Source organism: Triticum dicoccoides, chromosome 4B, assembly GCF_002162155.2.
Source record: "Triticum dicoccoides isolate Atlit2015 ecotype Zavitan chromosome 4B, WEW_v2.0, whole genome shotgun sequence".
In the NCBI taxonomy this organism is placed as follows: Eukaryota; Viridiplantae; Streptophyta; class Magnoliopsida; order Poales; family Poaceae; genus Triticum; species Triticum dicoccoides.
The window spans coordinates 486,120,443-486,145,132 of record NC_041387.1 but is presented as its reverse complement, the minus strand read 5'-3'; the positions used below and the strand labels follow the sequence as shown (position 1 = coordinate 486,145,132).

Genomic DNA, 24,690 nt, shown 5'->3' with positions numbered 1-24,690 from the left:
GCCTTGGCGTGAGGGTGCCGGTCCCAACAACTTGGCCAAGCCCATAAAGATCAAACACATTGCGACAGTAGGAAGTTAAATTTAGCACGCATCGCAATCATATATGCAGAACATCAATGATATAATGCATTGCCCTATAAAGTATAAGAGCCTTGGTCCAACCCACCAAATCCAAAACAAATAAAGTCAGTACACATTTTGCCAAGAGCACATAGTTTTACATCACCTCAATCTCATAATAAGGATCTTAATTTTCAAGAGTCATCCCTTCAGTCACCATGCTGATCAAGGACCAGTTACAACAACATAATCAATAGCACTTCGAACTACCAAAACTAAAACCTGAAGCCTGAGAATCTGCATCTCCATACATAACACAACAAAAGAAAAAAAAATCAACAAATAAGTGGATAAATTCACTATCGAACCACTATCTTTCAGACAAGATCAACAAATTATTCTCAGATCCCAGAGTGAATGCATACATCATGGTCATACGCCATGGGCCTCCTATCACAACAACAATTGACACAAGGATTTGATTCTTGTTCTAGGTGAACTGAAGGTCCATGTTTGCACCTAAAGCCAAGCAAGAGCTCAGACTCGAGCCACAATACCAGGCCGAGATTGTCCATGATTCACAAGCATGTCCATTAACTTCTTGATCCACAATCTCATCAGATGCAGCAAGCATGTCAGCATCTATCTATTTCATATGTGAAGAACATACTCTTGAATTTTTGTTTTATTTGGAGTTGAAGGTTCTAAGGATACTTACTTAGCAGAAGCTGCTAAACATGTCTTGAGCTTGTTCCTCCTTTGGTTGTTCTCTCTAAACTCACATGGTTAAATACCAGGATAGCTGATTTCTGAAATGAGAAGTGCCAACTACAAACAACAGCAAAATCACTTACAATCAGAGAGACAATATGTAATCAAAAATCAAAGAGATCAACTAAGGACCACTGAAAAAGAGTAGAAACCTTCATATATTTGTGAAACATAAGTTGTAATCAGAATTAAAGAGATCAACAGATAAAAAGGAGTGCAAGTATCATTAGTTTGGAAGTCCTATTTGATTAGGGAAAGGGAGCAGATGACACTCTTAATCCATCCTAGTGAGGCTACAATATCCTACAAAAAGAAAACCAGGGGTAGAAAGGAAGCAGTAATTCCTTGAAAGATCACAATGTAGTACCAGAGGTAAAATAGAATAACATAGAAATTGTGATAACGTTTAATGACATATAAATGGTATGTGTCTTACCCTTATTTGCTTGCGATTAACACCAGAACTTAATATTTTTTAGAATGATGCAAAACACAAGATGTTTGTTAGAATGCATATTGAATAATATAAACTGAATTTCAACTTGGACCATCCGATATTAACACATACAATATTTTTCGACTTGCAATACAACTGTACCAAACCACAAGTATTTTTCGATTTGGATATGCAGGGGACAAAAAAAGGTAACTATGGCAAAGAGATAATTCATCGTATGTAGAAACAAAATGGAGGCAGAAAAATATGAATCATTGTAAGGGGAGACGTAGAGAGATAAGACCAAAAGTAGCAGAAGTTCACCTGGGACCTTTGATTTGACAATCAAACCATAGTCAAACCCCGTGAACCACATCCTTAAGGACCACAGGCACATCCTTCCATGAGAAATACAAAATGTTGTATTATAGCCTCAGATATGGCAGCACGCCTACACACAGTCGACTGTCAATGCAAGCGAGCCGCTAAACCGACCAATATGAATTTGCGCTTAGTTCATACAACATGCAACTCGCTCTCACACTGAAAGCAGAATAAGATTTTGTCAGCAATATTATGAAGTAACAAAAAATGCAATCCTGTTAATAGAGCACCAACAGAATCCCTTATAGCATTTGGAGACTATATAAATGGAATAAATAAAGGAGATATAAAACCAGTGGTTTAACTTTACATGCTTGATAAAGAAAACGGTAGAGTGGGCATATATAAGATGTCGATCAAATTCTTAGAGCATGCAAAATACATCTGGAACAATTCTACTTTGTTGTAAGCAACCTGCATATTTAAGAAACAACAAAACGTCACCACGAGATCAACTCACCGGGGCAACCACGAAGGCACCATTTTTCAGCAAATCTTCTTGAACAACCATGCTCTTCATTTTACTTGGAGCAGCACATGCAGATTTTTTACTCTTGCGACACTTCTGGAAGCACAAATATTATGTAATTAAATACTACACTGTCAAGGAATATGTCAAATATCTGAATACTTAATCATGAGCTGAGCACATACTCTCTTTTCCATCCAAAGGATACATGAGCGCATTTGTCTTATAGTCTTTGACCCTTGAGGAGTTCCAGGCTCTAACAAAACCTTAAAATGAATCGTGTTTATCAGATACAAAAGTAAAAAAGATATCCCCCATAAGCATGCACAAACATGAGAGACAAGGGGTCATTATACCAAAACATCTTTTGTTAGGCCCCAAAGTTGCCTCACAATTGTTATACGGTTATTCAATGAAGGAATCTCCCCAAGTGTGTAAGACTACTGATTGAGGAAAATATTCAGTGCAGGTTGAGGAATAAGCAACTATAACAGAAACAATTCAATACAGCATGATGTGTAGTAATTTCTCAATTGTGCTGCCTACTGAACCACCATCATGGAACATTACAGAGGAAAGAGGTCAGAACTTACTGATATTACAAGGTCGTGACGTCGCTCATGTTTCTCGATGCTGCGGTTCAACTCTTTGATGCTATCATTGCTGTGGATAAGTGGCAACTCCTTCAAATCTGTGAACATTTGCAGATTATACAATGCCAATAAATTTATCAGCAACCTTTGTAGACAGTGGCAAGCCCCTCAAATATATAAACATTTGTGCAGGAAACACTATAGCCGAAAATCTATCAGCTGAGATAGCATCAAATAAATTATTGACCAAGGAAAAGGAAAAGGAGGATTTCAGAAGATTTTTAGTTCAAAGGCAGAGGCATTATTGACCAAGAAGGGGATACATGGCCTTGGAAAGGAAATGAAAACAATGGTGAGTTTCTAGGCTAATGTGAGCAAGCGCAGGAGAATCGTCAAATGTCTGTTCGGCTAAATACAACACCTAGGTCTTGACAGATACAGCAGACCGGTGACAATGCACACCAATTCCAACCATCAACAGTTCAATACACTTCTATCTAGAACTGTCTCTATGCTTTGCATATATATAAATTATAGCATCTGGAATCTGCAGATTTGCATACTTCTTTCTTTTATACGGTGTACCAGCTCTTTGTTCTGAATCCAAGTGACACTAAACATTAATACATGCACAGTATCAAACCAACGTAAAGGAAATAAGGGGGTAAATCAGCTAGCTGATACAATAACCAAACCCCTGGCATAACATGAGGCCTAAAAATCATATTGAAGATGTAGGATTTATGTGCAAACTCCAAAGAGAACTGGCTGGCTAGTCTAACTCTTTCACTTAATAAACCCAAGAAAGCCTGAGGCCTACATCGAAAATTTCTTTCATAAACATACAAAGGTCATCCCTATATAGCAGTTTCTTCTACTGAATCTCTATCTATCAAGCTCCTCCTCTCATAAATAAATGTGGCAGGGCTCTCTAATCAATCAAGCATATGGAAGAACATGATGCACCAAAGAGAACTGCTTATTAGGAAGCCATACACGCATCAACATGTGCTCTGCGTACACGTGAGGCAGTAATCCACGACAAGCAAAGTACCAGCAAAACAAATTAGGCAGACCTAGATAAGCAGCGTGAAAGAGGAAGCAGTGTCTCCCTCCTCACGTGCTCTGCTCGATCGCGCCATGGCCAACCTGTGGGCAGCTCCTCGGCGATCTGGACGCGCCACCTGACCTGCTCGGCCACGGTGGCCCTCCTTGTCGTGGCTTGTGATGAGGGAAGGAGGAGAGGAGAGGGTGGGGGCGCTCCTCCTGGACCAGCGGTGGCCGGCGTCGCACACGCCGTGGATGACGCCCACGGGCTTTGTCTTTCTCACCGCCACCACGCGCCCAATCGCACTGCTGCCTGCTGCGCGCACGACAACACCGGACGGAGCGTCGCGGCCGCGCCCTCCACCGCCGCCACGAACGCCATCGCCAACGCAGCTGATCTGCCGCCCTCCTGCGTGGCTACTACCGCCGTCATCGTGGTTGGTGGGAGCCGGTGGATGGGAAGGATGGTTGGTGGGAGCCGGCGGACGGAAAGGATGGTTGGCAGCAGCGGCGGATGTGGAGGATGGCTGGCGGCGGCGGCTCAAGAGAGAGAGAGATGTACGGGAGAGAGAGAGGTGCGGCGGTAGAGCCGGAGGGAGGAAGAGGCTAGGTCATCTCCCAGGGGGCTGATGCTATTTATACCCTCACGTAGGAAATGATGAAAATGCCCTCGCGGGGCACCGATTTTACAGGTGGTGGCAGTGCGGTTTGGACACTGTTTCGATCCACAGTGTCGCGTTTTTATCCGACGGCCGATGTCATCCCGAGGCGAGATCCGGTGGCCGAAATCCAATCAAGCAAGAGATCCAACGGCCAGGAGCTCAAAATCGCTGAGGAGGCTGGGGTTCTCCCGGTATGTATCTTACGCGATTGTATAGGTGCACTAGTTCAGCGAAGAGATAGTGATACAAGTGCAATATGGATGGTAGATAAATGTATTTGTAATCTGAAATAATAAAAACAGCAAGGTAAGTAATGATAAAAGTGAGCGTAAACGGTATTGCAATGATAGGAAACAAGGCCTAGGGTTCATACTTTCACTAGTGCAAGTTCTCTCAACAATAATAACATAGATAGATCATATAATAATCCCTCAACATGCAACAAAGAGTCACTCCAAAGCCACTAATAGCGGAGAACAAACGTAGAGATTATGGTAGGGTACGAAACCACCTCAAAGTTATTCTTTCGGATCGATCTATTCAAGAGTTCGTACTAGAATAACACCTTAAGACACAAATCAACCAAAACCCTAATGTCACCTAGATACTCCATTGTCACCTCAAGTATCCGTGGGCATGATTATACGATATGCATCACACAATCTCAGATTCATCCAACCAACACAAAGTACTTCAAAGAATGCCCCAAAGTTTCTACCGGAGAGTCAAGGACGTGTGTCAACCCCTATGCAAAGGTTCATGGGCGGAACCCGCAAATTGGTCACCAAAACATACATCAAGAGGCACATGATATCCCATTGTCACCACAGATAAACACGGCAAGACATACATCAAGTGTTCTCAAAGTAAAGACTCAATCCGATAAGATAACTTCAAGAGGGAAACTCAATTCATTACAAGAGAGTAGAGGGGGGAGAAAAACATAAGATCCAACTACAATAGCAAAGCTCGGGATACATCAAGATCGTGCCATAGAGGGAACACGAGAGATAACACGAGAGAGAGAGAGAGAGAGAGAGATCAAACACATAGCTACTGGTACATACCCTCAGCCCCGAGGGTGAACTACTCCCTCCTCGTCATGGAGAGCGCTGGGATGATGAAGATGGCCACCGGTGATGGATTCCCCCTCCGACAGGGTGCCGGAACGGGCTCTCGAGAGGTTTTTGGTGGCTATAGAGGCTTGCGGCGGCGGAACTCCCGATCTATCTTGATTTTCGATGGTTTTAGGGTACGTAGGCTTATATAGGCGAAAGAAGTTGGTCGGGAGGTGCTCGAGGGGCCCACGAGACAGGGGACGACCATCCTGTAAGGGGGGCGCGGCCTCCTATCTCTTGGCCTCCTCGAGGATCTTCTGACGTGGACTCCAAGTCTCCAGGATCATATTGTTCCAAAAAATCACGCTACCGAAGGTTTCATTCCATTTGGACTTCGTTTGATATTCCTTTTCTTCGAAATACTGAAACAGGCAATAAAACAACAATATGGGCTGGGCCTCCGGTTAGTAGGTTAGTCCCAAAAATGATATAAATATGTAAAATAAAGCCCATAAACATCCAAAAGGGGTAATATAATAGCATGGAACAATCAAAAATTATAGATACGTTGGAGACGTATCAGAGGCCCAGTTGCACCAATAGATCCGTTGTTGGGCTTGTAATAGATGGGGCCACATTGAAGCTAATTGTTGGTTTAAAGGGGATAAATTGCAGGTTGCCTCTTCGCCTCCCAATTCTTGTCCTCAACTTGCCGCTGGTAATCGAGCTTTTTTTGAATCCGGGCACAATCACCAGTATTTGCCTGAGCCGGAACACGACATGAGAAAGAAGAACAAAACCGGTAATGAGGATATTAGTATAGAGAGCACGTGATGACTCAGGAGGATACCGATGCATCCCGAGTTTTGTGAAATATAGCGAAGCAAAGGGAACATCACATGATAACCAAAAGTTCACTTGAATGTCATTTGTGTATTCATAGGGACCGATATGGATGTCCACGGTTCCGCTATCGGTCATTGAACAAAAGGATTTTTTTTTCATGTCTATGTTTTACCGAACCTACAGGGTCACAAGTTTAAGGGAATCACGATCTGTTGAGTGTTAGTGGAACAAGAGTTATGAGAAAATATTCTCTAAATAGTTCGGGGAATATAAGTAATAGTTTTAAGAGAGTTCCGAAAGAGTTTCAGATGTTTTCAAAACCGTTCCGGTGCGAGGACACATTTGTTGGGCCAAGGGGTAAGGCCCATGAGGGTTTAGATCGGTGCAAAAGGAGGTTTTGTGGAGGTCAGGGACTAGACGGCAGTGTCCCTAGCGTCTGGCCCTGGGAGGTCTGTGGTGTTTCCAGAAATGCCAGGAACCTTGGCATTGCTGGAATCTGAGGAGGACTCTTCTTTGTGTTCCAAACCGACTTTGGGAGGCCCCTCCCAAATTACGACCTCGGGGATCAACATATAAATAGAGGGGCAGGGCTAGCCCGTAGAACATAAGTTTTGAAGCCTCCTCTAGTTCTCGTCTAGTTTGATCTAGACTAGATCTAGTTCTAGTTTTCTCTAAACCTCATAATAGAGAAGCCATATGTGGTCCTATTCTTCTCCCTCTAATTCTTCGGCGACGATTAGCACTAGACGGCAAAGCGATGCCGGATCGTGAAGACTGTACGCTTGCAATCTGTGGAGGCCGTGCTTTCGATCTTTCGTTTGAGGGACAGTTCGTGAGCAGTTCGAGGGATCATTCATCTATGGTTCGAGGGACTTCAAGTAAGATCTACACCGACTCGTCTTCTTCCATTGCAACTCGCAGTCGATAACGATCATGATCCCAACCCATAATGCATCTTTATATTGATCTTGGGTGTGCGTAGGTGTGGATTTGTTTTGTTTTGTACCATGTTTCCCGATATTAGCACGTGGTACAACCGGCGATCGACTGTGCTACTACCGGCTATTGGATATGTCGCAACCGACGACGGTGAGGTTGTGGTGGCGACGATGGTGCACGATTTTTTCTACAACCCGCAACAGAAAAGCTACCACCGACGACGAGATATGCTGCAACGGCGACGACGGTGCTACATTTTTGCTGCGACTGGCAACAGAAAAAGCTACAACTGGCGGATAATTTTGCTACAACCAGGGAGAATTTTTGTGGCCATTGGCCGACGCCGGAGCTAGAACCGACAGATGGTTTTGCTAGAACTAGCAAGCAATTTTGTTGTCACCGGCCGACGCCGGAGTTGGAACCGGCAGATGGATTTGTTACAACCAACAGAACATTCTTGCTGCCACCAACCAACACCGGAGCTAGAACCAGCAGATTGTTTTGCTACAATCCGTGAAACCCTGAGCTAGAAATAACATCTGTTTTTGCTGCATCGGCTAGAACAACCCGGAGCTAGAACATTGACGGACCTATTAGCTACGGAAACAATAGCGCCCGAACGACGAGCTTTTTACCATCTCGTCCCGAACGAGCTCAGCACCGTTGGATATTTTGCACAAATCGTAAAGCATCTTGGGGCGCCACGTCACGTTTTGTCCCCGTTCAGAGAAATATGCGTCGTCCCCGAACGCCCACACTGCGACACCTCTCTCTATCCTTCCCCATTCCTCTTCCTCCCACTCCTCTTCCTCTTCCACCCACGCCCGACCAGTCCCATCCGCCGTCGCGCGCTCCCGATCCGGAGGAGCAGATCATCCCACGCCCGAGCCCGCTGAACCCAGCCTAGCTCCCGCGCCCACCGCCCCTGTGCAGGTCCGCCTCTTCAGAGATCCACATCGTGCCGCCGCCAGTTCAGGATCCAACCTCAGCGCCTCCTGGCTAGGCTTGAGGAACGAATGCCGGGAGAGCCTTCGCCACGCCGGTGGTAGCGGCGGCGAGGCCAACGCGCCGACAACCACTGTTCAAGGGGGCATGCAGGATGTGCTTCCGCATCACCCTCTCCTCCACTCCAAGACGGCGGCCTCGGACGGGGCAGGAATTGGATAACACGTCCACCACCTGATCGAGCGCAACCGCAACAGAGGAACGCCACCTCTGCCTCGTCGTGCAGGAGATGCTTCACTAGGGCCGAAGTCAATGTCTGGTCCTTCTTCCCTCTATGATTCCATTTCGATTGTTTGCCGTTAGTTCATGATGTCGTTTCTCCACAATCCTTACCGTGCTTGTGCAGAAGAACATATCCAGTTTTTTGAGAGAAACATGCTTCGTTGATCTGTTACTGCTGCTCACGCAGGTGTCGGAGCAGGTGCTTCGGGGCGGCTGGGTTTGTCTACAGGTCTGTCCTTTTTGTGTTGAATTTGAGCACAACTAGTCTGGTTTTGTTTTAGCCTCATTTGTCTTGAGATGAACAAATTCACATATATATTTCCAGTGTGATGCGAGGCACATGTTAATTCAGTTACACGTAGTCTTTGATTTATTTGTACTTTGTTTAGCATTCAGGTATGTTTGTTTGTTTGAAATATTTGAAAATTTGTGCCAAGGTGCCCATATAAGTGCTGATTATTCAGTAAGTCAATAGACAAGAAATTGCATACCTTGTTTTTTGATGATGATGGAAGTGATAATTTTGGTGTTCTCCCTCCTGCTGTTTTTACATATACTTGTATGTTCAATTCATAATTCATGTCATGCCAAACTTAGTTGCCATGGCAAATTCATGTCATGTTTTAGCGTTGTCGACATACTTAGTTGCCATGGAAAATTCATGTTATGTTTTAGCATTGGAGAGATACTTAGTTGCCATGTCGTTCATGTCATGTTTTAGCATTGGAGACATACTTAGTTGCCATGTCAAGTTCATGTCATCTTTTAGCATTGGAGACATACTTAGTTGGCATGGCAAATTCATGTCATGTTTGTTTTCCAAACATGGCAAGTTTACATTTTTTTTTCCATAATGTTCACATGCGCATCCAGTTTATCTTTTTGGTTTTCAGGGGCGTATTGTGTTTTGAATTTGGACCATAGCAGAAACTTTTTGTAGTCACCATGATCTTTCTATTATAGATTTCATGGCAAATTTACTATTTACATACATGGCAAAAAATTCCCTTTAAATACTTGGCAAATTTACTATTTACATACATGACAAATTTTACTCTATTTTTGCCATGTCAAAATTTTACTTTATTTTGCCATGGCAAATTTTTACCTTCATTTCCCATGGCAAGTTTACTTTTAGATACATGGCAAATTTACTAGAACACACATGGCAATTTTTACTCTACTTTGCCATGATAAAATTTTACTTTATTTATTGCCATGGCAACTTTTTTCCTTTCATTGCCATGGCAAATTTTACTTTATTTTTTGCCATGCCAAATTTCACTTTATTTTGGCATGGAATTTTTTTTACCTTTATTGCCATGGCAACTTTACTTTTGAATACATGGTAAATTTACTAGAACATACATGGCAATTTAATTTTTACTCTACTTTTCCATGATAAAATTATTATTTCTTTGCCATGGCAACTTTTTACCTTTCATTGCCATGTCAAATTTATTTACATACATGGCATATTTTACTCTATTTTTTGCCATGCCAAATTTCACTTTATTTTTCATGACAAAATTTTACCTTCATTGCCATGGCAACTTTACTTTTAAATACACGACAATTTTTACTTGAACGCACATGGAACACTTTTTTTTGTGTTTGTACATGTTGGCAATTGTTAATCCACATTTCTTGCCACCATGCACACAATGCGAATTTGTCATGATTTTTTATTTTGGTCCATTTGCAAAAGCAACAACAAAAATGACCCAGGCAAATTTTGCTTTTTCTTTTAAATTATGCTTTTCTACCATATTCTGTTTTACATGAAACAATGTTAACTTTTCAGATCAAACTAAATTTTCCTGTGTGTTTTTAAGTTCTGGCATTTTTCTTAGTTTCATAATTATTATGGTCTACTCGTATCGACATGGCTAAAAGCACAATCTGTTAATTTTTTGCATCCTGATTTTTGATAATGATGGCTGTTTAGAACACACACTATGGCAATTTTCTTTCCTTTTTTTCCATTCAAAATCATGTTTCATGGTTCAGTTTTTCAATTCTTGATAGCAGTCAGTAAGAAACATTGGTTTTTTTTTTCTGTCATAAACAATGGCGTTGTTAAGATGGGAGGCCCATTCAGGAAAGGCATGTGTGCTTCGTGTGGTTGCGCGTTGGGGGGTTCTTCTGTTTGTTACTGGGCTTGTTTTCATTTTCACGGGGACAAGGCCCATAGGAGCGTTTTTGGGGGTTCGGGCTGTGGCTGTTTTGTATCGAACGGAATCGTTCTGCCTGAGAGAGCGCTCCTACCGAACCTTTCATTCGGTGCGGGAGGTCCCCAGACCGAACGGTCGGTACTTATCGAGGTCCATTAGCTAAAGTCAATCGCCTGTCGTTTAGTTAATGTGTTCTTGAAACTGATTCCGAGTATCACGTGGATTTAGTCGCGGCATAATTGTGCGTACTCGTGCTGGATTGAGGGGCACGGCACCGACTCGGCATCGGTCGGCCCACGCCCCGTCACGTGCGCGCCTATATAAAGTGACACACGACGGGGATTTACCGATCGCATCGGCGGGTGACACGCGCGCGCGACAGATAACAACGTCCGTGGGATCGTAGCCGCAAGCAGGCGCACATCCATGGCAACGGCGTCGTCATTGCCGTGCCTCGTCTTCGGGCACAGCGGCGACCAACACACCACCACGTTGTATAGTGTTTCGGATGGCGCACGTCGCCCTTGCGAGGAGATGGAGGAGGTGCTGCGCGGCAAGCGGAGCTGGGTGACATCGCGCGGCTGGCTGCTCCTCTGGGACCCGGCGACGCTCGCCACCTTCCTGTGGAACCCGCGGGCCGCCGCCTCTGATGGCGACAAGATCGCGCTGCTGCCGTGGGCTTCGCCGCCGGCGTCAGGCACCGACTGCACGCTGTCCGGTGAGCCCACGGACCCCGGCGGCTGCACGGTGGTCGTTCTCGAGCGGTATAGATCGGGCTTGGATGAAACGGCCATGTGGTACTGCCACGCCGTCGCCGTGGGCCAGGTACGTGTACGATCTGGGCGGCGTGCGGACCCCGTGGGGCAAATTCGCGAAGCGGTTCGTGTCTGGCCTCGCGGCGTGCGGCGGCAAGTTCTATTGGTCGGTCAGGGCGGCCGAGTACGGCGTGCTCGAGTTCTCACCGGAGCCGACCTTGACAACCATGATGATGAAGGAGGCGATCGAGGTCATCGTCCCGCCTGGGGAGGAGTACGCGCAGGCGTTCGCCTACTCGCTGGACCTTGATGGCGAGGTGCATATGGTGTGGATCTTCACCTCCGCCCAAACCGGAGCCATAGTTGACATCGCCGTCTACATGGTGGATCTCGAGGGCAAGAGGTTTATCAGGGTGGACAGCATCGGCGACCGGGCCATCCTCGCCGGCGGCTCGAGCTATGCTTTCGCAGGCTGGTGCCCGGCCAACGAGTTTGGGCTGCTGCCCAACAGCGTGTACTGGATACACCCCTATGATGGCCGCATGTGCGTGTACGAAGTTGGATTCAATACGGAGGAAGTACGCGAGCCCGGTGAGGTTGCCCGGGAGTCACCGCCGTTCTGGATAGTTCCCGCACACCCATGAGCTAATGTTGTTAAGATTATGTTATGCCAGTTTTTCTTCTCCGTCAGTAATTTGGAGAAGATGATGAGTATTTTCTTTGACATTGTCTGCAACTATGACTTTCCGACCGTTACTACTACAAACTCATGGTAAACTTTTAACAATGACGGAATCTCACGAGATTGGTGATGAAGAAAGAGCGTTTTGATACGGTTAAAGATTTTGATGTAATATCTTCTATGAAGTATGTTGTAGGTGTTATTATCTGTAATTGATGTTTATGTTTTATACTACTCCCTCCGTTCCTAAATATTTGTCTTTATAGAGATTTCAATAAGTGACTATATACGGAGCAATATGTATGAATCTACACTCTAAAATATGTCTATATACATCCGTATGTATAGTCCATTCGAAATCTTCAAAAAGACAAATATTTAGGAACGGAGGAAGTATAACTATAATGATTCTCAAGTCTGCAATAACCACGAGACTTGGAGGAAAACTCATGTGCACGTTTGGGATAATAAACAGATAAATAGATTCCTTGTATCGCCTCGAGGACTAGCTCAAGTGTCGCGTGATGGTTCCATTTTCCTGATCATGGGCATGAATATGCCGGCAACTTCGAAGACACAATGTTAGAAGAACACTTGTAGGCTGTGTTTGATAGCAACGCATTGCAAAAACCAAAGTATTGAAAAGTATAGTATTTTAGTCCATGGGTACAAGATACCACAGTTTTGACATATCAAAGTATTCTGAAGTATTGTGAATACTATGACCTATTTGGCCAGTGCTTTATGCAGCAACGTAAAATAGCTAGCTAGCTGGTTGATAGCTATTACAAACATGTGTGTTCTTAGCTAGTTAGAATCACTCGAGCAAGAGCTAGTTGGATATGGATACTCGTATGTCGTAGCCGACACCGATGGACAAACATCACACGAACAAGAGCTACAGCAGCTCAGCTTTGCAGCTGCATGCCTGGGTAGCAAGCTCCACCAGCAGTCCAACGGGCCTTGCTCGCTCCGTGCCTCACGGCTGGCGTGATGGGCCTGGAGGGGGAACGACGGGAGGCAGGGATCAGCGCCGGCACAGAGAGGTGTTCATGAACGAGATCCAACAAAACAAGGTTGTCGACCAGAAGCAACAGGAGGATGGAGGAGGAGGGGAGAACGGCTTGGAGCAAGGAGGAAGATGACGACTAGGCGTTTCTTTCACCAGCTCAGTTTTAAAAAAAAGAGGTCCATCGTTCTTTTTTAAAAACAAAGAAAATACCACAGTTTTGCAGATACTACAATATTAAAATCATAGTTTTTAGTGGCAACCAAACACCCCATAGTAATTTAAACCATGGTAATCCCAAATACTGCAGTATTCTCGAAATACTGAGAAAAAACTGAGCTATCAAACGGGGCCGTATTGAATTGACCCAATTGATGTCATGAGATACATTCGTCACGAGTTAATGGTTTATAGCACAAAGGAAATTATATGTATGCATAATTACTTAGACCATGAGAGTATCGAGTTTCTTCATACTTGATTCATGAACTTTGGGATTTATTAAACGTCATTTGTAACAGAGGGGCTATTACGACGGCTTACGGGTTCGCGAAAAAGTATGACAAGGGACTAGATAACTAAAGATTGGGATTTGCTGCTCCTACTATGACGAGATATTCTTAGTGCCCTATCGGTGTTACGGTAACCATCATTGTCTGGCCATCTCGCCAGATATAACACGAGAACGAGAAAAGAGAACAAAATCAGTAACGAGGCAACTGGCATAATGAACAAGTTTCATTATTCACGGGTGTCGGTGCTAAATCCGGCAGATCTCGGGTAGGGGTCCCAAGCTTGATGATCAGAGCTAGATGGTAATAGGGAGAGTAGGGACACGATGTTTTATCCAGGTTCGGGCCCTCTTGATGAGGTAAAACCCTACGCCCTGGTTCTTATTATTGATAATGATGGGGTAGAGAGTGCAAATTGATCTACCTTGAGATCGTATGAGTACTGTCTAAGTTCTAAACCTTCCAAAGGTGAATGTTATCCTCCTAAGGACTAAACCCCACGACTTATATAAACGCCGGGGGTACCCAATGTTTACAAATGGGGCGGTTACAATCCCTAGAGACAAGCATGCTGATTGATGAAGCACGCTTAAAGTGAAAGACAAGTCTTCAGGAGATCATTGTCTTGATCGCGCCGATGGCCAGGGATGATATGGCCACATTAATAGTCTTAAATGAGTCCTCGGCCCAACCCATTACTGGTAGGCCGACCTGGCAAGCACCCCATAATCCAGGACACCAACAGTAGCCCCCAAACTAATCTTCAAGCCGAAGACACTGACCGTATTATTCGAGATGATTTCACAAGTTTGAGTCTTCGGCTTCGTAGGCGAGTTCCATCCTCCATGTCGGCTTCTAATTCTGATGCTATGTTTGGCTCTGACCTTTCTTTGGGTTCATTTATCTCAATGTCGGATTCCCGAGGCTCTCGTAACGAGTGGAGATATCTTGTGAGGAGACCTCTTCCTCGGCCGACTTGATTGGTCTGGCGGGGCCAAAGTAAGGTCCGAGCTCAATCATAGAAGAGCTTGATGTCAGTGTCAAAATCCATGGATCTCGGGTAGGGGGTCCCGAGCGGTGGATCTAGGATCGATGGGGAACAATGGACGAAGAACACGGTCTTTACCCAGGTTCGGGCCCTCTCTAAGATGTAAAACCCTACGTCTTGCTTGATTGTATTTGATGTGTATGGTATGATTACAGAGTCGATCTACCTCGAGATCAGGCGAGCTAAACCCTAGCTTGATGAGGGATTGGATGTTGCTCTAGCCCTAATGACTAAAATCCTCTGGTTTATATAGACACCAGTAGGGTTAGGGTTACATGCGATCGGTTACAACAAAGGAAAGATCATGCTAAATCTTGACTTGGAGGGCGCACCACGACTCCGAAGATCTCCTATCCGGTCACGAGTCCACACCCTATCTCGGCTCCACAGTAGCCCATCATCCCGGCCCAAAAGCAATAAGCCTTGGGCCCGAGGACGCGTTAATCCAGGACTCCCTCAGTAGCCCCCGAACCAGCCTCCAATGTCAGGGTTCATGATTGGCATCCACATATCCCGTAGTCTTCGGTTTGCGAGGCGAGTTCTCCATTTTGTCATGTGCGTGTTCGGAGTCTAGTAGTATCCGAAGTCCGGAGCATTGTCTTTACTTAGCCCTGAAGTTCAAAGTGCTCCAATGTGAATGGGCACCAACGGGCGCCGTACGAAGTGGCATCTTGCGGAAAAGAGCACAACAGCAAAAAGCTAAGTCGCGTGAAACCTTGAGTGATTTTCTTTTAAATGCAAGGTTAGTTTTCTCGAATGGTTTCGATTCTTGTATGGAAAACTTGTACGCGAAGGAACCCTGTCACAATTGGTTGCACCCTTGTTTTGTTTCGAGTCCGCTCAGTAGTGAAAGTGGCTGCACTAAGAGCGGCAAGGTGTTTTGCCGGCAGCGACACCCCCAGCAGGCTGCTAAGGATCCGTTCCTCAATGCGCTCGCGGCAAGGGTGCGGGCACCGGCAAGCCTTTCCAAATAAGCTTTGGGTGTATGCCATACAAAGGGGGATCAAACAAGGAAGATAGCAAGCATTCAACACACAACAAGTTATATTACATCAATGATTGCCGCAGTTCTAACTTAAGATAAAATTATCTTGGGCATGAGTTCACAGCGGCAAGGAGAAGTGAAGCAGCTAGTCCCGGTGCTGGCCTTCCACCTTTTTGACGTGGTCGACCCTACTAACGATGGGCGTGACAAGTTCTTCAGGCACTTGGCGGTCCGCATCCTCCGGCAAGCTTTCAAGCACGTTGGTGAGGTCGAGGCCGGGGTTCCAATATGCCACCTTGGTGAGCACTTTGAGAAGGACGCCCTGGCAAAGCTTCCGGGACTCGTTGGCCAGATGGGTTGCTTAGTTGGAGTGCAGCAGCTTCAGGGCATCAAGGATGGCCTCGAAGAACATGGTCAGCCTGGTGCTCTGGGTCACCCTCTCTTCGTGGGAGAACCTGAAGCTCGGCATGCCCATGATGGACAGTTGCGTGGTGAGCCTCTCCGCAACATCGAGGAGGCACGCAGTCCAGATCTCCATGCCCTGCAAATAATCGTTGTGGGTGGCAGCAGCACCTCTTAATCAGTAGTTTCTCATCCTGGAGGTGCTTGGCCAGGGTGTCTTCTCATGAGCCCTGCTGCCCTTAAGGGTCTCTCCAGGGTGGACAGCTTCAATTTCAGATCGGCAATGGAGTCGTTGGCCTTGGAGAGCAGTTTGGTCTTGTCAGATATGGCGACCTGCAACTCCGCCAAGGTGTACAAAGTCTTGTTTATGTTGCTCTTCAGCGTCGAGACCTCCTTGCTTGGCGGCCTCCGCAGCCTCGGTGGTGTCGACGGCCTCCATCAACTTGCCGGCGTGATCCAGGACCAGAGCATCGAGTGTGTCCTTATGCTTCTGCTCCAGCTCCTGGGTCCACCGCGCGACAAGCTTCTCAATTTCTTCATCCTTGCCGCGGAGCTTGGCGGCAAGCGCCTCTTCATGAGCAGCAAGGTCCTCTTCTTGGGCGTCGAGCAGAACATGACGCTTCCTTAGTTGGGCGTCATCCTTGGCGGCCTGTGCAGCGGCCTCCTCCTGGGCCTTCTCAATGTTAGATTGCTTCATGAGGAGCTCATTCCAACGCTCGCTCAGCTGCTCCTGGCTGGTCTTCAGCTCCTGTCGGGCCTCGGCAAACCAGGTCTGCATCTGCCTGTTGCACTCCTTGAAGTTTGCCTGTGCCGCGTCAACAACCGCCACCCTGAAGTCCAGTTTCTTCTTGCGGGCACGGTGAAGCGCCTGGAGCTTCTAAAAGTTGCTGCTCATAGCTTGGAGGAGCTGGTCTTCCTTGGAACCGCTGCCGCTAGCGCTTGGCTCGTCAACAACCTGGAGGCCGGCGGCGGCGATGACTTCTTCGTCAAAAACCTCCCCCTTGATTGGCGCTCTGGTGCTTGCCGTCCCTAGGATGTTGACGAACAGATCGTCGCCTACCTTCTGTATCTGCTTGGGATGGGGGATTCGGAAGTTGATGGTTGGTCATCGACCACCGTCTCCCCGGTAGCTGAGGACTCTGGGACCGATGTAGCGCCAGGCGCTCTTGTGGCAGGGTTGCCGTCAGTACGGTCGTCGGTCTCCTTGCCGGCCTCCCCGGCATACCCCTTGGCGGCCTCTTTCATGCGCATCCTTAGCGGCCTTGTCGGCAGCAACTTTGGAAGCCTCGGCTGCAGCATCCTTGGCGGACTCCTCGATGATGGCGTCGACGTTCGTCTGGTCCATCGAAGGGAGATCTGAAAACCGAAAAGGGGAATAAGGCGAAACCGAAGCTGAAGCTCAAAACAGAAAGAAGGAAAAAAGTCATATAGCAAGAATGGCGAGTGCCAGGAAGCAGGCGGCTTACCTGTGACGAGCTGTTGGGGGGTGGTTCCCTCCCCGACAACACTCGTTGCCGGGATGGAGCTACCGACGCCTATGCTCGCCAGCTCTTCCTCCACGCGTGTGGGCTCATCGGTAGAAGTCCTTGCCCGGGACCCCTTCCTGGGTGGTGTGGTTGACGGAGGCCGCATGTCAGGGGTGGCCCTCAGCGGCTCCTCCTGTTGTCGTTCTTCTTCTGCGAACCCGACAAGGTTAGCAGTGAAGATGCACAACCCGACACTCGCCAGCGGAAAATGAGTAACGAGATCATGCTAGGGGCCGGGTTGGGGCTGTGTCGTGGGCTGAGCTCTGGGCTGATCGTGATCGTCACCGGTGCACCTGAGGTGCTTGCCGGGGGCTCGTAGCCCGTCGAGGACTTGGCCTTCTTTGTCACCCTCTGCGCCAACGTTTTCGTGTCTCTGCGGGGGCAGGCCAAAACAAGATTAAATGAGATAAGATAATTAAAACAGAGACTAAGGGGATGAAGAATGCGGCAAGATACTTACTCATCCACTTCTTCTTCTTTTGGCCTCTTCTCCCTCCTCGGGCTGAAAGAGGAGAGATCGAAGTCGGCCTCTGGTATGGTGTCCATGCGAGAGGGAGGGGATGGAGGCCTGGGCCGCTTGGTCGTGGCAGAGGCAGCGGTCGCTGCTTCCTTTGCTGCCACGGCCGTGCGCCTCGTATCGCGCACAGGTTGCGACTGGGCCTCTTGCTGCCACGCGGCCTTGCCGGACGCTCCCTTGCCGGGCCCCTCTTCATGCCAAGAGGCATGCTGGACTGGCTCGCCGGAGACGGCTTGCCGAAGGACACATTTTTTCCTTTTGGCCGGGGGCACCTCCTCTTCAGCTGTCTCTTCGACCGTCTCCTCGGCCACCTCTTCAGCAAGAGGACCCCCGACTCCTGTGTCGCTGTGCTCTCCGGCGGGCTCCTCCCACTCGGCAAAATCCTCCTTTACATCGGCCTCGTCCTCCATGGAACCGACGATGCCGGCCTCCTCGGCAAGGGCTGCCTCTTCCGCCCTGCTGGCGATATACGCCACCTCTTCGTTGGTGGTGGCACGGATGAGCTGCGGCTCTTCCCGGACGGCCCTCTGCGACAAGTTGTCGAAGAACTCCTGCACCTATGCCACGTCTGGCTCGGCCTAGGTCTGATCAAGGCCATGGGCATCGAACACCAGCATCACGGCGATAATTGAGGTCAGGGCGGGGTCGTTGCACAAGGGGACCACCCCCGCCAGCAACATGAACATCTTGTCGATCTTGTGGGCCTTGCCAGTCTTGTCTGCCATGTCGGTCTTGTCGGCCTTGAGCTGAAACAACCTTTGGCAAAGAGCAGCGTGCTGCATCACCGTAAAGTTGTAGTTCAGGCTGGGGCACAACCTCATGATGTCTGCCGCATTCCGGAAATCCCAAGCTGGCCTCCCTTTGTTATGTAAAGGGGCGATGCGACATCGAAGGAAGTCGGCCCCAATCATCTCGAGCATGAGCCCGGAAGCTCTGAGGTGAAGAATTTTGGTGGTTGCGACTATGAGCTTCCCGTCCTGAGAATCGAGGTCACCCCAGTTGCCGCCACGGACCAATTTCATCTGCCGGGGCATGCAGAACGGCCGCGGGTCCTTCTCCACAATCCAGCACCACTTGCTCTGCCATTCTTCCGACTTCTCCTTGTGGGTCCCCTCTAGGTATGTCTTCTTGCTCAAGGCCCTCGAGATCCAAGTGACGCAGCCAGAAAGAGCCCCTCCTAGCTGGATGCAAGGGACGAAGTAGTGGCGGAAGAGCGTTGTATTGGGGACAACCCCGACAAAGTTCTCGCAGAGGTGGGCGAAGATGGCCATACACGCAACAACGTTCGATGTGAAATCCAAAATATGGAAGCCGAAGGTGTACATGATGTCGTTGAAGAAATCCGAAAATGGGGGGCAGAGCCCGCAGTGGAAGTAATCAACGAAGAAAGGGAATTTATCTGGAGCGGGCACAGTGCAAGAAGCAGGGATGACACGGGTGGCAGGATTCCCCATCGTCTCTCTCCCACACATGCACTGATATCGGTCCCTGAGCGCCCGCATGTCGAGCGTCAGGGCGAAGACGACGTGCTCCTTCCGCGTCTTTACCAGCTCGCTCTCCGGCACCTCTTCTCTCTCGCTCGCCTTGGACGCTCCCTTGGCCTTGCTCGCTTTGGGCGCCGTAGCAGCCAAGGGAGGGCGGGGGATCAAAAGCAGTGAGGGCGCGACGGAGGCGGACAGAGGAAGCTCTGGTCTGGGCTCGAGGAAGAAGAAGAAGACGGCGATTCCTAGATTGGGAAAGGCAAAGGGGGTAAATGAGCAGCGCCCTTGCAGATCCCTCTTTTTATGGGGAAGGCGCGGGGCTGCCTCTTTACTATTTGATGTGAAGGCATTCTCGTAGGCGTGTTGTGACCATTCCACGCACGACCCTCACGTTGCTCACTCAATGCGGACCATGGGAAAGCACAATAGATGAGATGATTACAACAGTTAATCCCTGCCACGCGTGCCCGCGCACTGTTTTGGGCCTGGCCCAATGACGCTTCGCACTCGTGTATGGCCCAGGCCCAGGGGCTCCTGTCGGTGTACACAAGTTTGGGCTCTTTTGTTCCCCTTACTTGTGCACGGGCAGTTGCAGCCGCACCTACGGGAGGCTTGGCGGGGGCAGTTGGAGGCAAAAATGAAGACGACCACGGCGGCGTCCAAGCCAGTAACCAGAGATCAGAAGACAAGTTGGGTCCCCGGCTAGATCCTTGCTGGGGCGGCTTGCGAAGCCCTGATACGTCTCCAACGTATCTATAATTTTTGATTGTCCCATGCTATTATATTACCCGTTTTGGATGTTTATGGGCTTTACTTTACACATTTATATCATTTTTGGGACTAACCTACTAACCGGAGGCCCAGCCCGTATTGTTGTTTTTTTTGCCTATTTCAGTGTTTCGAAGAAAAGGAATATCAAACAGAGTCCAAATGGAATGAAACCTTCGGGAGCGTGATTTTTGGAACGAACGTGATCCAGAGGACTTGGAGTGCAAGTCAAGAAGCAGCCGAGGGGGCCACGAGGGTGGATGGCGCGCCCACCCCTACAGGGCGTGCCCCTCTATCTCGTGGGCCCCTTGGGTGGCCACCGACCTACTTCTTCCTCCTATATATACCCACATACCCCGAGAACATCAAAGGCGACCACGAAAAACTATTTCCACCACCGTAACCTTCTGTATCCGCGAGATCACATCTTGGAGCCTTCGCCGGTGCTCCGCCGGAGGGGGAATCGACCATGGAGGGCTTCTACATCAACACCATATCCCCTCCGATGAGTTGTGAGTAGTTTACCACAGACCTTTGGGTCCATAGTTATTAGCTAGATGGCTTCTTCTCACTTTTTGGATCTCAATACCATGTTCTCCTCGATCTTCTTGGAGATCTATTCAATGTAACTCTTTTTGCGGTGTGTTTGTCGAGATTTGATGAATTGTGGGTTTATGATTAAGTTTATCAATGAGAAATATTTGAATCTCCTCTAAATTCTTTTATGTGTGATTAAGTTATCTGTGCAAGTCTCTTCGAATTGTCAGTTTGGTTTGGCCTACTAGATTGATCTTTCTTGCAATGGGAGAGTGCTTAGCTTTGGGTTCAATCTTGCGGTGTCCTTTCCCAGTGATGGCAGGGGCAGGAAGGTACGTATTGTATTGTTGCTATCAAGGCTAAAATGATGGGGTTTATATCATATTGCATGAGTTTATCCCTCTACATCATGTCATGTTTCTTAATGCGTTACTTTGTTCTTTATGAACTTAATACTCTAGATGCATGCTGGATAGCGGTCGATGTGTGGAGTAATAGTAGTAGATGCAGGCAGGAGTCGGTCTACTTGTCACGGACGTGATGCCTATATACATGATCATGCCTAGATAATCTCATAATTATTCGCTTTTCTATCAATTGCTCGACAGTAATTTGTTCACCCACCGTAATACTTATGCTATCTCGAGAGAAGCCACTAGTGAAACCTATGCCCCCCCGGTGTATCTTTTATCATATAAGTTTTCAATCTACTTTTATTTGCATCTTTACTTTTCCAATCTATATCATAAAATACCAAAAATATATTTATCTTATCATACTATCTCTATCAGATCTCACTTTCGCAAGGGGTCGTGAAGGGATTGACAACCCCTTTATTGCGTTGGTTGCGAGTTCTTTGTTTGTTTTATGTAGGTGCGTGGGACTTTTGAGGAGCCTCCTACTGGATTCATACCTTGGTTCTCAAAAACTGAGGGAAATACTTACGCTACTATTGCTGCATCACCCTTTCCTCTTCAAGGAAAACCAACGCAAGCTCAAGATGTAGCAAGAAGGATTTCTAGCGCCGTTGCCGGGGAGGTCTTCGCTCAAGTCAAGACATACCAAGTACCCATCACAAACTCATCTCCCTCGCATTTACATTATTTGCCATTTGCCTCTCGTTTTCCTCTCCCCCACTTCACCCTTACCGTTTTACTCGCCCTCTCTTTCCCAATCTCCTCTCTCTTTCGTTCGCCTTTTTGTATGCTTGAGTGTTGGATTACCTGTCGCCATGGCGCAAGATAATACCAAATTGTGTGATTTCTCCAATACCAATAATAATGATTTCCTTAGTACTCCGATTGCTCCTCTTAATGATGTTGAGTCTTGTGAAATCAATACTGCTTTGCTGAATCTTGTTATGAAAAATCAATTCGCCGGCCTTCCTAGTGAAGATGCCGCTACCCATCTAAACAACTTTGTTGATTTGTGTGATATGCAAAAGAAGAAAGATACGGATAATGATATTGTTAAATTGAAGTTATTTCCGTTTTCACTTAGAGATCGTGCTAAAGTTTGGTTTTCGTCTTTGCCTAAGAATAGTATTGATTCTTGGAACAAGTGCAAAGATGCTTTTATCTCTAAGTATTTTCCTCCCGCTAAGATCATCACTCTTAGGAACGATATTACACTAGTAGAAAAAGGGCCTATTGTCCCGGTTGGTGAGGGCCTTTAGTCCCGGTTCATGAACCGGGACTAAAGGGTCGGTACTAATGCCCTGACCCCTTTAGTCCCGGTTCAATCCAGAACCGGGACAGAAGGGCCTCCACGTGGCCTGTCCCCTGAGCCCAGGCAGGAGGGCCTTTGGTCCCGGTTGGTGGCACCAACCGGGACCAATAGGCATCCACGCGTCAGCGTTTATGTGGCTGTGGTTTTTGTTTTTTTTTGAAAGGGGGGGGGTTTGGGGGGTTTTGGGGGGTTAATTTAGGTGTTTCATATATTGTGCTATAGCTAGCTAATTAATAGAGAGAAGTGTCCTCTCTTTTGTCCGTGCTTGGTCGACGCTACGTACCATACATACATACGTATAGAGAGGACTAGCTAGACACGCTAGCTAGCTAGTAAGCAAACAGAAGATCGTCATGAACATATATGCATACAGAGAGAAGTGATATCGACCACCTCTCCTTCTCCGAGAGATTGGTCGAACAAACAAGTTCTCGTATATCTATCCGACACTACCGGCTACATATATACAATAATTATCTTTTACAAATATATAATCTCCTAAAATACGGACGCGTGGTCCACATAGTATTCTCCGTCTTCAGCGATCACGTGGTCAAGAAAGAATGCCGCCAATTCCTCTTGAATTGCTCGCATGCGATCTGGTGCTAGGAGTTCATCCCGCATCCGAAACATCTAATTTTAAGAAGGGGGTCAATACATATATATATATATGAATGAATGAAACTCAACACAAATGATGGTAATAAAATAAAATTGTGAATATTGTTATTTACGCACTTCATCCGGAGGGCTAGAAAAAAGAACAAAGACGAGAAACATCGAGAGGGCATCACTTCCTTCTGCGATTATGTCCCTCAACAACGCTTCTTGTGCTTCGTCTCGGGGGGTGTCCATAGTTTCTACAAATATTTACAACATGGCAATTATTATTCAAACATGACAAATATGGATATATTAGTGGCAAACGTAGAACTAGCTAGCTAATCACAATAAGGAATCATATTAGTGGCCTCGACGCTGCTTCTCTAGGGTTTGGGGTGGCCTCGACAAGGCTTCAAGGGTTAGGGGGTGGCCTCGAGAACGCTTCAAGCTAGGAGGGGGTAATATCAACCCCCCCACGTGTTGAAGCTATCGGGAGGGGGTCGGTGTTGAACAGTACATCTATCTCCCACAAGTGACGTGGGCATCGACGTGGGCATCGACGCCCACAAGCTATTGGATTTCTTCAATACTTTGACACTATAGGAACCCTCGACCCTGAAACCTTCGACCCTTGACCCCTTAACGACCCTCGACCCTCTACCCTAGTTCCCGACCCTCGACCCCTCGGCGATCCTCGACACCCTCGTTATATCGACAACGACGCAACATACATATACATGGGAAAATAATGTTATCGGGGAGGGGGTATCGGTACCCCCCCCTCGTGTCAAAGTTTCTTCTTTCTCCTCTATTCCTTTCTTTCTTCTTCTCCTCTTCTTTTCTTCTTATCCCTCGAGAAAGGAAAATAAGGAAAAGGAAGAAAAGAGGAAGAAGGAAGAAGGAAGAAGAAGAAGAAAAAAAAGAAGAAAAAAAAAGAGGAGAAGAAGAAAAGAATAGAGGAGAAGAAGAAAAAATAGAAAAAATTCTAAAATTCTATTTTTTCTTCTTCTCCTCTATTCCTTTCTTCTTCTCCTCTTCTTTTTCTTCTTTTTTCTTCTTCTTATTTATTTCTCCTCTTCTTCCTATCCCCTCTTCTTCTCCTTTCTTCCTCTTCTTTTTTCCTTTTTCCTCTCATTCTTTTTCTTCTTCTTGTATTGCTTGTTTTTTTAAAATAATGTTCAAATAAAAATCTATGAACAGAAAACATATATATACACAAAGAACATATATACATTTTTATAAAAATGCAAAAAACAAAAAAAATCTAAAAAAAGACATATAAACATATATACACATATACATATATACTCATACATATACACACATAATCAGGAAAAAAAACTATATTTGCAAAAAAAAGGGGGGAAGAGGGGGGCGGTGCCGGCCCTGACCAAAGCGGCGCGGGGCGAGGCAGAGGCGACGGCGAGGCAGAGGCGACGGCGAGGCAGAGGCGGGGCGGCGACGACGTCGG

At 47.0% G+C, this 24,690-nt stretch overlaps 1 protein-coding gene and 1 long non-coding RNA gene across 2 annotated transcripts; one reads left to right on the top strand and one right to left on the bottom strand.

The window, feature by feature from the left end:
* Window positions 1–985: 985 nt before the first annotated feature.
* LOC119292750 lies at window positions 986–4,193 on the bottom strand. The gene is made up of 7 exons (XM_037571469.1): window positions 4,045–4,193; window positions 3,863–3,924; window positions 2,714–2,811; window positions 2,477–2,560; window positions 2,306–2,386; window positions 2,112–2,216; window positions 986–1,810 (listed from the first exon to the last, which is right to left on the bottom strand). Exons 1-7 carry the CDS (start codon window positions 4,191–4,193, stop codon window positions 1,784–1,786), a joined length of 606 nt encoding a protein of 201 aa, XP_037427366.1. The 3' UTR covers window positions 986–1,783.
* Window positions 4,194–8,016: 3,823 nt separating this feature from the next.
* Window positions 8,017–9,022, top strand: LOC119291021. Its single transcript, XR_005142150.1, has 2 exons — window positions 8,017–8,524; window positions 8,680–9,022. It is a non-coding gene; the product is annotated as an uncharacterized LOC119291021 (long non-coding RNA).
* Window positions 9,023–24,690: the final 15,668 nt, after the last annotated feature.

Excerpts from the sequence above, each read along its gene's own strand:
- LOC119292750 (XM_037571469.1), bottom strand. The coding sequence starts at position 4,193 with ATGACGGCGGTAGTAGCCACGCAGGAGGGCGGCAGATCAGCTGCGTTG. Across the intron at positions 3,925-4,044 it reads CGATTGGGCGCGTGGTGGCG|GAGGGCCACCGTGGCCGAGC; the intron begins GTGAGAAAGACA and ends AGCCACGACAAG. Across the intron at positions 2,561-2,713 it reads GTCACGACCTTGTAATATCA|TCTTACACACTTGGGGAGAT; the intron begins GTAAGTTCTGAC and ends CTCAATCAGTAG.